Source organism: Dromaius novaehollandiae, chromosome 32 (genome assembly GCF_036370855.1).
Source record: "Dromaius novaehollandiae isolate bDroNov1 chromosome 32, bDroNov1.hap1, whole genome shotgun sequence".
Lineage (NCBI taxonomy): Eukaryota > Metazoa > Chordata > Aves > Casuariiformes > Dromaiidae > Dromaius > Dromaius novaehollandiae.
The window spans coordinates 1-12,201 of NC_088131.1; the positions used below are offsets into that span (position 1 = coordinate 1).

At 68.0% G+C, this 12,201-nt stretch overlaps 1 protein-coding gene across 1 annotated transcript; it reads right to left on the minus strand.

Moving 5' to 3' along the window:
- Nucleotides 1-544: 544 nt before the first annotated feature.
- On the minus strand, nt 545-5,533 carry LOC135324524 (kinesin-like protein KIF1C; the record flags this gene model as incomplete). The annotated part of the gene is made up of 5 exons (XM_064501077.1): nt 5,326-5,533; nt 2,783-2,898; nt 1,912-1,988; nt 1,655-1,834; nt 545-700 (listed from the first exon to the last, which is right to left on the minus strand). Coding segments are annotated over exons 2-5 (519 nt in total), but the record flags the coding sequence as incomplete, so codon positions are not given.
- Nucleotides 5,534-12,201: the final 6,668 nt, after the last annotated feature.

Sequence of the window (12,201 nt, forward strand, 5' to 3'; positions counted from 1 at the left end):
AGGGGGACGGGAGTGCCGGGGGCTGGGAGCTGGGAGTGCTGTGGGGCCGGGAGTGCTGCGCTGTGGGGCTGGGAGCACCGTGGGGGCAGGAACTGGCAGGGCTGGGAGCACTGTGGGTCTGGGAGCCAGGAGCGCCGGGGGGCTGGGAGTGCCGCACCGTGGGGCTGGGAGCTGGCAGCGCTGGGGGCTGGGAGTGCTGTGCCGTGGGGCTGGGAGCGCCGTGGGGCCGGGAGCACCACGCCATGGGGCTGGGAGTGCTGTGGGGCTGGGAGCTGGGAGCGCTGTGGGGCTGGGAGCGCCGTGGGGCTGCGCCCTGAGGGCCATGGGGCCAGGAGCACTGTGGGACTGCGAGCGCCGTGGGGCCGGGAGCACCATGGGGCTGGGAGTGCCACAGGCTGCGAGTGCTGCGCTGTGGGGCCAGGAGCGCCGTGCCATGGGGCCGGGAGCACCATGGGGCCATGAGTGCTGTGGGGCTGTGAGTGCTGTGCCACGGGGCTGGGAATGCCACGCTGTGGGGCCAGGAGCACTGTGGGGCTGGGAACACCATGGGGCCGGGAGCGCCGTGGGGCCGGGAAGGCAGCACCGTGGGGCCGGGAGCGCCGCGCCGTGGGGCTGGAGCAGCGCGTGGCCTCACCTCCACGGAGTAGGCGAGGTCGGGGCAGCCGTTCTGGCGGACGCGGGCGAAGAGGTCGGCGCAGAGCTGCGGGGGGGGGGGGGGGGGGCGGCGCTGAGCTGGGGGGCTGGGCAGCCCCACGGCACCGAGGGGCCCCCCATAGCGTTGCGCAGCCCACGGCTCTGAGCAGCCCCCACGGCACCGAGGGGCCCCCCATAGCACCGCACAGCCCCCCACGGCTCCGAGCAGCCCCCACGGCACCGAGGGGCCCCCCATAGCACCGCGCAGCCCCCCACGGCGTCACGCAGCCCCCCACGGCACCGAGCAGCCCCCACAGCGTCACGCAGCCCCATGCGGCACCGAGGGGCCCCCACGGCGCCGCGCAGCCCCCCACGGCACCGAGCAGCCCCCCGCGGCATCACGCAGCCCCCCACGGCACCAAGCAGCCCCACGCGGCACCGAGCGGCCCCCCACGGCGCCGCGCAGCCCCCCACGGCACCAAGCAGCCCCCCACGGCGTCACGCAGCCCCACGCGGCACCAAGCAGCCCCACGCAGCACTGAGGGGCCCCCCACGGCGTCACGCAGCCGCCCACGGCACCAAGCAGCCCCCCACGGCACCACGCAGCCCCCCACAGCGTCACGCAGCCCCCCACGGCACCAAGCAGCCCCACGCGACGTCACGCAGCCCCCCACGGCACCAAGCAGCCCCACGCGGCACCGAGCAGCCCCCCGCGGCACCGAGCAGCCCCCCACGGCACCAAGCAGCCCCCCACGGCGTCACGCAGCCCCACGCGGCACCAAGCAGCCCCACGCAGCACTGAGGGGCCCCCCACGGCGTCACGCAGCCGCCCACGGCACCAAGCAGCCCCCCACAGCGTCACGCAGCCCCCCACGGCACCAAGCAGCCCCACGCGACGTCACGCAGCCCCCCACGGCACCAAGCAGCCCCACGCGGCACCGAGCAGCCCCCCGCGGCACCGAGCAGCCCCCCACGGCACCGCGCAGCCCCCCGCGGCCCCCCCCCGCCCGCCCCCCCGCACCTGGGGGATGATGCCCTGCTGCCCGGGCTCCTGGCGGCCCATCATGGTGTAGGACTTGCCGGCGCCGGTCTGGCCGTAGGCGAAGATGCAGACGTTGTAGCCCTCGAAGGCGTGCAGCAGCATCTCCGCCCCGATGTCGCGGTACACCTGCCGCTGCGAGGCGAAGCGGGGGTCCTCCTCCTGCGGGGGGGGGGGGCGCGGCGGTGAGGGGGGGGCGCCGACACCCCCCCGCCGCCCCCCGCCGCCCCGCGACTCACCGACGTGTGCGACCAGTACGAGTAGTCGAAGGTGAAGTTCTTGGCGCCGTCCTTGGGCAGCCTGGGGTTGGTGATGCCTGCGGGCGGGGGGCACCGTGCCGGGGGGGGGCCGTGCCAGAGCCCCCCACGGCCCCTGCATGGCTGCCGGGATCCCGCCGGAGGCCCCGGAGCGGCGGCTCATTCCTCGCATAGCTCTCATAGCTGCGGCGCTCGGAGGCGCGGGGCGCCGTGGGGCACCGTTACGGGCACCGCCGCGCTGCCCGGGGCGCTTCCCCCTTCCTGGCACGCTTCCCAAGGCGCTTCCCGAGGCGCTTCCCGCTTCCTGGGGTGCTTCCCGGCATGCTTCCCACTTCCCGGGGTGCTTCCTGCTTCCCGGGGCGCTTCCCACTTCCCAGCACGCTTCCCGGGGTGCTTCCCAAGGCGCTTCCCGCTTCCCGGGGTGCTTCCCGCTTCCTGGCACGCTTCCTGCTTCCCAGTGAGCTACCCAGGGCACTTCCCGCTTCCCGGGGCGCTTCTCGGCACGCTTCCCGCTTCCTGGGGCACTTCCTGGCATGCTTCCCACTTCCCAGGGTGCTTCCTGCTTCCTGGCACGCTTCCCGGCATGCTTCCCACTTCCCAGGGTGCTTCCCGCTTCCCAGTGCGCTTCCCGGGGTGCTTCCTGGGGCGCTTTCCACTTCCCAGGGCGCTTCCCACTTCCTGGCATGCTTCCCACTTCCCAGGGCGCTTCCCGACGCGCTTCCCAGGGTGCTTCCCGCTTCCTGAGGTGCTTCCCACTTCCCGCTTCCCGGGGCGCTTCCCGAGGCGCTTCCCGCTTCCCGACGCGCTTCCCAGGGCGCTTCCCGCTTCCCGGGGCGCTTCCCGGGGCACTCACAGGTGGTCCTGCCCTGCATCTGGATGACGCACTTGGCGTCGCGGCTGCTCTCGCGGGAGCTGAAGGGCCGGACCCGCACGGCCACCTTCACCGAGGCGCCCGCCATGGCGGCTACCCTGCGGGCGGCACACGGCGTCGGCACCGGCACCGGCACCGGCATGGCGAGCCCGGAGCCCGGAGCCCGGAGGCGGGAAGCGCCGGGCACTCGGCAGCGCCGGCTCCGCGGGTTTTCCCGGCCCGACGTTCGCGCTGCCCTCGCACCGGCACCGGCTCGGAGCCGCCGGCACACGCACACACATCCACGCGGATCCGGGCGCGCGGCGCCGTTCCGGGGCGTTTTGCCGGATTAACCGCCGTTTCCCACCGGGGGTTTCCCGCCCGGATGCGAAAGCGGCGCCCGGGAAAGGGAGGCGGACGCCGGCGCGGCACGGAGCGGCACGGAGCGGCACGGAGCAGCACGGAGCGGCACGGAGCGGCACGGAGCGGCACGGAGCGGCACGGAGCGGCGGCGTTTGCCGAGGGAGGCGGCGGCACGCGGAGCTGGCCGGCGGCCAGGGAGGGTGACGGGGCCCTTCCCTTCTTTGGGAAGCGGCCGCGCCGGCATCGCTCCGGCGTCGCTCCGGCGTCGCTCCGGCGTCACCCCGGCTCCCGGCCCCCCGCCGAGCAGATCCGGGTCGCGGCAGCGGGAAGCAGGAAGCGGCCAGGCCCCGGCGGGATCCGCGGCGTTCCCGGCCGGCGGGAGGGGGCCGGGGGGGCCCCGGCGCTGTAACCCAAGCCGCGAGCGGCGCCGGAGCCGGCGGCATTCCGGGCAGAGGGCGCCGCGCGGACACGGCTAATTCGGGCCACCGGCGCGTGACCCCCGCGGCGGCCGCCCCGGCACGGCGCCGGCAGCGGACGGTTCTCCGAGGAAAAGGCGGACGCGGAGCCGGCGTCCCGGCTCTGCCCCCGGGACCGGGGACCGGGGACCGGTTCGGTTCGGCGGCTCCGCTCGGGGCCCCGGGACGACCCCGGAGCCGGAGGGATCCGAATCCCGGCGGCTTCCCGAGCCGCGCTCCGGCCCGGAGCAGGCCGAGGCGACGCCGGCCCCGGTGACCTCCGCGGCTCGGAGGCCGAGCTCGGCCTCGGCGTTCCCGGCGGCCGCTCCGGAGACGGGAGCGGGGAAACGGGCGGTTTCCCCGGAAAACCCGGCGCCTCCGGTGCCGCCGCGGCTGTGCCGGGACCGGCGGTGCCCCCCCCGCGGCCCCCCCCCGCCCCGCGCCCGGCGCTGACCTGATCCCCGAGGGTCGGCGGCCCCCGGAGCCGCCCGTGCCGGAGCCGCCGGAGCCAGAGCCGGAGCCGCTCCGGGTCTGATGAATCAGAGGGCAAAGGGAGGAGGGAGCCGCGGGGGGGGGCGGGGGGGGGGCGAGGAAAGGGCACCCGGCGCTAAAAATAACCCCGCGGCCGCGACGGCCCCCCCCCCCCCCCCCCCCGCCGCGCCCGGCTCAAGGGCACCCGGGGGCACCCGGCGCGGCCCCCCCCCTGCGGCCCCCGGTGCCCCCCCCGCGGTCCCCGCCCCCCCCCGCGGAGCTTTTCCGGCGCCGGCGTCGCCCCCGAAGTGTCCCGGCCCCCCCCGAAAGGTCCCACTTACCTGCTGCTCCCCCATACAGGGGTTGACCCCCCCCCCGGGCCCCCCCGACCTGCCCTCCGGGCCCCTAAGGCTGCCCCACACCTGGCCTGACCCCCCCCAACCTGCCCCCCAGCCTCCTGGGGCCCCCCCACACCTGGCTCAGCCCCCCCAAACCCCCCAGCCTGCCCCCTGGGCCCCTAAGGCTGCCCCACACCTGGCCTGACCCCCCCACCCTGCCCCCCATGTTCCTAATGTCCCCCCACACCTGGATTGACCCCGCTGGACCCCCCCAACCTGCCCCCCAGCCGCCTGGGGCCCCCCCACACCTGGATTGACCCCCCCAAACCCCCCAGCCTGCCCCCCGGGCCCCCCTAAGGCTGCCCCACACCTGGATCGACCCCCCCCCAAACCTGGCCCCTGTTTTCCTAAGGCTGCCCCACACCTGCATCAGCCTCCCCATCCTGCCCCCCCCATCCCTAAAGCTCCCCCCACACCTGGATTGACCCCCCCCAACCTGCCCCCCAGCCTCCTGGGGCCCCCCCACACCTGGATCAGCCCCCCCAAACCCCCCGACCTGCCCCCCGGGCCCCTAAGGCTGCCCCACACCTGGATCAGCCCCCCCGGATCCCCCCAACCTGCCCCCCTCCATCCTACGGCTCCCCCACACCTGGATCAGCCCCCCCGGATCCCCCCAACCTGCCCCCCTCCATCCTACGGCTCCCCCACACCTGGATCGACCCCCCCAACCTGCCCCCGCTACCCTAAGGCTCCCCCCCCCGATGGAGCCCCCCGGGACCCCTCGACCTGCCCCCCACATCCCCACGGCTCCCCCCGCCTGGATCGGCCCCCCCAGTCCTCAGGCCCCCCCTCACCTGCTGCCCCCCGCCACCCGGATCAGCCCCCCCCGGGCGCGGTGCCCGCCGAGCCGGTCGCTCACCTGCCCCGCGGCCCCTCATGGCCTCCGGCCCGCAGCGGGCCGATCCCCGGCGCTAGCCCCGCCCGCGGCCCCGCGGCTGCGGCTGCGGCATCGGCATCGCCCCCGGGGCGCGGCGCGAGCGGGGCGGGCGGCAGCGGCGGGAGCGGCGGGGCCGGGCCGGGCCGGGCCGAGCGGCGGCGGCGGCGGGGCGGGGCGGGGCGGGGCCGCGCGCGCGCCAGGGGGCGGGGCCGGGGAGGAGCCACGCCCCCTCCGGCCGTTAAAGGGGCAACGGGAAACGGGGGGGAGGTGGGGCCCACCGTTTGTGTGTGCGTGCGTGCGTGCGTGCGTGCGTGCGTGCGTGCGTGCGTGTGTGTCTGTCTGTCTGTCTGTCTGTCTGTCTGTGTGTACATGTGTACGTACTACGTATGTGTGTACACGCGCATCTGTGTGCACACGCATGTGTGTGTACATGCACACCTGTGTGCACGTGTGTATCTGTGTGTACACGTGCGTCTGTGTGCACGTGTGTGTACATGCACATCTGTGCGCATGTGTGTGTGCACACGGACATCTGTGTGCACACGTGCATGTACATGCGCACCTGTGTGCACGCGTTGCGTGTGCGTGCACGGCAGCAGCATCACGCATGAAGCGTGCACGTGTAGGGCACTGTGTGTGTTGTAAGCGTGTGCATGTGTACACCCATGGGGGGGGCCGCGTGTGCACAGCTTGCGTCGTGCGTCGCGTGTGCGCACACGGCAGCAGCACCACGCGTGAAGCGCGCACATGTGGGGCATCACGTGTGTAAGCGTGTGCGTGCGTGCACACCTTGCGTCGTGCATCACGCGTGCGACACGCACACACGTGGGCAGCGTCACGGGTGTTGTCACACGTGTGTGCACACGTACCTGTGCCCGGGTCCACCTGGGCTCGCGTCCGGGGGGACGAGAGGCTCCGCGGGAAGGAGCCGCTCCCCCCTGCGCCGCGTTTGGGGACTTTTCCTGCGGCTGGAAATGCTCCTTTTCTGACGGCAGGTCGGAAAATGGGCTGAAGCCCAGCAAAGGGGCGGCGGAGACGCCCGGGTGCCGGCGCAGGGTTCTGACATCTAGCGAACGGCGCGGCTGCTCCGTCAGCGACGCGCGGATCCGTCCCGGAGACGGACCCTGCTCCTGCCGGACGGCAGGCAGTTTTCAGAAAAAAGGTAGAAATTGGATGAGGTTTTTGAGCAGGATCTGAGCAGCACGGCCGATGAGGCCACCAGCACATGCCCGGGGTCCAGCTCCAGGTCCCATCCGATGGGAAGGAGCCCGGAGCGGAGGGCTCTCCAACGGTGTCCGAGGAAATCCACTGCATTTCCTCTGGGCAGCGACAGGGCAGGAAACACATGGCGCGGGGAGATGTTTGCCTGTAAAGTGCCTAAAAATCACTTTTGAGGTGGCCCCGGAGGGTCAGTCCCTGTTCCCCGCCGGCTTTCCCTCGTGTTCCCGACCCTGCTCCTGCCGTCGTTCCGGATGTTGAACGCCGCAGATGCTCCGGCTTTCCCACCTTCGCGCGGACAGGTCGACCCCGCGGTTCCCCCCGTTTCCCTGCCACGCGTTTCCCTCCATTTCCCCTCCTTTCCCTTACGCTTTCCTTTCATTTTCCTGGAGCACTTTTCCCTCCCTTTTCCCACCACACTTTTTCCTTCTTTCCCTCTGTTTTCCTGTCACACGTTCCCCTCCATTTTCCCTCCTTTCCTTCACATTTTCCCTCCTTTCCCTCACATCTTCCCTCCTTTTTCCTGTCACGCTTTTCCCTCCCTTTTCCCTCACACTCTTCCCTCCATTTCCTTTCTTTTCCCTCATACCTTCCTTCTCTTTTCCTGACAGTTTTCCCTCCATTCTCCGTTTCTCTGCAACACTTTTCCTTCCATTTTCCCTCCATCTTCCCACCCCACATTCTCTCCCTTTTCCTTCTCTCTCTTCCATTTCCCTGCCACACTTTTCCCTCACACTTTTCCCTCCCTTTTCCCTCACACTTTTCCCTCCCTTTTCCCTCACATTTTTCCCTCCCTTTTCCCTCACACTTTTCCCTCCCTTTTCCTGACACACTTGTCCCTTCATTCTCTCTGCTTCTCTGCAACATTTTCCCTCCTTCCCCTTCATTTTCCCTCCTTTGCCTCCCACACATTTCCCTCCATTTCCCTGTAACACTTTTCCCTCCGTCCCCTTTTCCTCTCACACTTTTCCCTCCGTTTTCCCTCCTTACCTCATACTTTCTCTCCACTTTCCTGTCACACTTTCCCTCCATTTTCCTGTCACACTTTTCCCTCCATTTTCCCTCCATTTCCTCTCACACTCTTCCATTTTCCTGTCACACTTTCCCTCCATTTTCCTGTCACACTTTTCCCTCCATTTCCCCTCCATTGTCCCTCCTTTCCCTCACACTTTCTTTCCATTTTCTCTCCATTTTCCTGTCACACTTTTCCCATTTTCCTCCCATATTCCTTTTCCTCATACTTTTCCTCCCTTTTCCTGACACACCTTCCCTCCATTTTCTCTCCTTTCCCTCACTCTTCCCTCCATTTTCCCTCCTTTTCCTCCTACCTTTCTTCCATTTTCCTGACACACTTTCCCTCCATTCTCTCTCCTTTCCCTCACACTTTCCTTCCAGTTTCCTGTCACACTCTTCCCTCCATTTTCCCTCCTTTCTCTCACATTTTTCTCATTTTCCCTTTCCCCTCACACTCTTCCCTCCATTTTCCTGTCACACTTTTCCCTCCACTTTTGTATCCCATTTTCCCTCCATTTTCCCTCCTTACCTCATACCTTCCTTCCATTTTCCTGACACACCTTCCCTCCATTTTCCCTCCTTTCCCTCACACTCTTTCCTCCATTTTCCCTCCTTACCTCATACCTTCCCTCCATTTTCCCTCCTTTCCCTCACATTCTTCCCATTTTCCCTCTTTTCCCTCATACCTCCTGTTTTCCTGTCACACTCTTCTCTCCGTTTTGCTGTGTTACCTCATACCTTCCCTCCATTTCCCCTCACTCTTCCATTTTCCTGTCACACTTTCCCTCCATTTTCCCTCCTTTCCCTCACATTCTTCCCTCCATTTTCCCTCTTTTCTCTCATACTTTCTCCTAATTCATTTCTCTCACACTTTCTCCCTCATTCATTCTTCCCTCCATTTTCCTGTCACACCTTCCCTCCATTTTCCCTCCTTACCTCACACCTTTCCTCCATTTTCTCTCACACTTTTCCCTCCATTTTCCTGTCACATTTTCCTTCCATTTTCCTTCCTTATTTTATACCTTCCCTCTATTTTCCTGTCATACTTTTTTCTCCATTCTCTCTCCTTAGCTCATACTTTCCCTCCATTTTCCTGTCACACCTTCCCTCCATTTTCCCTCCACAGTCCCTCCTTTCCCTCACACTTTCCCTCCATTTTCCCTCCCTCACATTCCCTCCATTTTCCGCCAACCTTTTCCCTCGCGTTTCCCTCGCGTTTCCCCTCCGTCCCCCGGCAGCATCACGAACGACATGGCGCGCCGGCCCCACGCCGCCTTCGGCCCCTCCATGAGCTACGTCGGCCCCGGGCATCACCGCGGTGAGTCGGGGGAATAAATACGGGTTTCGCGGAGGTTTTTTCTCCGGGGACGACGGGGCAGAGGGAGGGGAGGCGGCGAGGAAGGACATTTTGCGCGCCGGGTCCCTAGAAAGCGCTTCCAGCAGGTGGCACGGATGAGTCGAAGCTGCCGGGAATGGAAACACCACCGCGCCGGCGCCAAACGCCTCCCGGTTCCCCTCCGCCCCGGCCACAACCGGCGATTTCTGCACCGGCCACCAGAAAGGGAGATAAACAGGGGAAGAAAACAAAAAAAAGCCACGGGGAAAGGCCAAACTCCACGTTGCTGCGGCAGACGAGGGGGAAGGAGCCTCCTCGTTTAATGATTAAGTGCCATTAAACGTAATGGCTCCATAAAGTAATAGCGGCTCTCAAGGAAGCGCAGAAATAGCTTTACAGCCCGTATCCTGGCGCCGGGGAGCGGCAGGACGGGTTTCGTACGCCCAGAGTCGATTTTCCTCGTGTCTCCTTCGATTTGGAATAAGCGATTCCCAATCCGCGTTAAGGAAACAGAGCTTTGAAAGCCCCAAAAGAAAGAAAAAACATAATTGAATCTGAGCTCACACATAACGCTGCCAGAAACACTTCCCCCGTTTGCTGCTGGTTTTAAGTCCAACGACTTTTGCCGAGTTAAAACATTTTCCATCAAGGCGGCCGGGAAAGGGGCACATTTTTTCTTGTTTATTCAGTTTTTGAGCAACCTGCTCGTTAAAAGCCTGTTTTTAATTTCCAACGTGAATCCAGCTGCTTTCCCCCGGCCAGACCGTCTCGGTGTTCTGCAACGCCAGCCCGGTGCGGTGGTTTTGTCCCCATTATTATGTTTTTAAGCCCAGTTTTTCTTCCAGTCTGGCCTGCCGGAAACACTGATGTGAGGAATACCCCTTTCCTGCCCCGTGCCGGCGCGGGGAGCACCAAACGCTGCCTCCGGCGATGACCGAAGCCGCCGTGAGTCACGCGAACGCACCCGTGTCAGCTTGTGGATCGCCCTAACCCCGCTTTTCCGACCCCAAAAGCCAGCCCGAGCTGCATGGCCCCCCCCCCCCGCTCCATGTCATCACCTCTAATCGACGGGGAGGCGAGGAAGGCCGGGAGAGCCGCCTCCAGCTCCTGCCGAGGCCGTGAGGGCGCAGAGCTGAGCGCCGGCGGGTGGGAAAACGGGCCGAAAGCGGGAAATTGGGGGTGGGAAAGCCGGCTACTGCCCACGGCTCTGTGGTCTGCTCCACGTGGAGACCGGCTGCTTCGCCAGCTTGCACGAGGGCCCGCAGCCATCTCACATGGAGGCCTGGCTCGCACGAGGGCCCGCAGCCATCTTGTACGAGGTCTTGGCTTGCACGAGGGCCTGGCTTGCACGAGGGCCCGCAGCCATCTCGCACGAGTGCCTGGCTCACACGAGGGCCTGGCTCGCACGAGGGCCCGCAGCCATCTCGCACGAGGGCCCGGCTCGCACGAGGGCCCGCAGCCATCTCGCACGAGGGCCCGGCTCACACGAGGGCCCGTGGCCACCTCACACGAGGTCCCAGCTCGCACGAGGGCCCGCAGCCATCTCGCACGAGGGCCCGCAGCCAGTGACCACCTCCCCCGCGGCCTGGCTCTTCCCCCCCCCCCCCGCAGCCCCCAAAGCTGCGCTTTCCACCCCAAAACGACCGCTCCGCGCCGAGCACACGGGGGCGGGGGGGGAGGAGACACAGGGCGCGGAGCCCCGCCCACCCCACCGAGGCCCCGCCCACCCCACCGAGGCCCCGCCCCCGCCGCGGAGGCCCCGCCCCGCCGTGCGCGCTGAGGTCACGCGCCGGCGGCGCTGTCACCGCGCGGCGCCGGCGGCGCGGGAACATGGCGGCCGGCGGCGGCGGCGGCGGCGGCAGCCCCGGAGGAGGCGGCGGCGGCGGCGGCGGCGGCGGCGCCCCATTGCCGGCAGGTGGGGCGGGGCCGCGGGGCGGGGACGTGGGCCGGGCCCGGCGCGGGTGCGGGGGGCTGCGATGCCGGGGCCGGGGCCGGGGGGGGGAGCCGTGGGGCAGGCGTGTGGGGCAGGGAATGAGGGGGGTCAGTGCATGAGGTGCTGTGGGGCGGGGATGTGGGGCGGGGATGTGGGGCAGGGAATGAGGGGGGTCAGTGCATGAGGTGCTGTGGGGCAGGCGTGTGGGGCAGGGAATGAGGGGGGTCAGTGCGTGAGGTGCTGTGGGGCGGGGATGTGGGGCAGGGAATGAGGGGGGTCAGTGCGTGAGGTGCTGTGGGGCGGGGATGTGGGGCAGGGAATGAGAGGGGTCAGTGCGTGAGGTGCTGTGGGGCGGGGATGTGGGGCAGGGAATGAGGGGGGTCAGTGCGTGAGGTGCTGTGGGGCGGGGATGTGGGGCAGGGAATGAGAGGGGTCAGTGCGTGAGGTGCTGTGGGGCGGGGATGTGGGGCAGGGAATGAGGGGGGTCAGTGCATGGGGTGCTGTGGGGCGGGGATGTGGGGCAGGGAATGAGGGGGGTCAGTGCATGAGGTGCTGTGGGGCGGGGATGTGGGGCAGGGAATGAGGGGGGTCAGTGCGTGAGGTGCTGTGGGGCGGGGATGTGGGGCAGGGAATGAGGGGGGTCAGTGCGTGAGGTGCTGTGGGGCGGGGATGTGGGGCAGGGAATGAGGGGGGTCAGTGCGTGAGGTGCTGTGGGGCGGGGATGTGGGGCAGGGAATGAGGGGGGTCAGTGCGTGAGGTGCTGTGGGGCGGGGATGTGGGGCAGGGAATGAGGGGGGTCAGTGCGTGAGGTGCTGTGGGGCGGGGATGTGGGGCAGGGAATGAGGGGGGTCAGTGCGTGAGGTGCTGTGGGGCGGGGATGTGGGGCAGGGAATGAGGGGGGTCAGTGCGTGAGGTGCTGTGGGGCGGGGATGTGGGGCAGGGAATGAGGGGGGTCAGTGCGTGAGGTGCTGTGGGGCGGGGATGTGGGGCAGGGAATGAGGGGGGTCAGTGCGTGAGGTGCTGTGGGGCGGGGATGTGGGGCAGGGAATGAGAGGGATCAGTGCATGAGGTGCTGTGGGGCAGGGATGTGGGGCAGGGATGTGGGGTGGGGAATGAGGGGGATCAGTGCATAGGGAGCCATGGGGCTGGGATCTGGGGCGCCGTGGGGCAGGGATCTGGGGTGCCGTGGGGCAGGCAGTGAGGGGGATCAGTGCATGGGGAGTCATGGGGCGGGGATGTGGGGTGCTGTGGGGCGGGGATGTGGGGCAGGGATGGGGGGTCTCCTGGGGGGGATGTGGAGGTGTGGGGCAGGGATCCTGGGGGTTTGGGGCAGGGATGTGGGGCAGGGCTCTGGGGT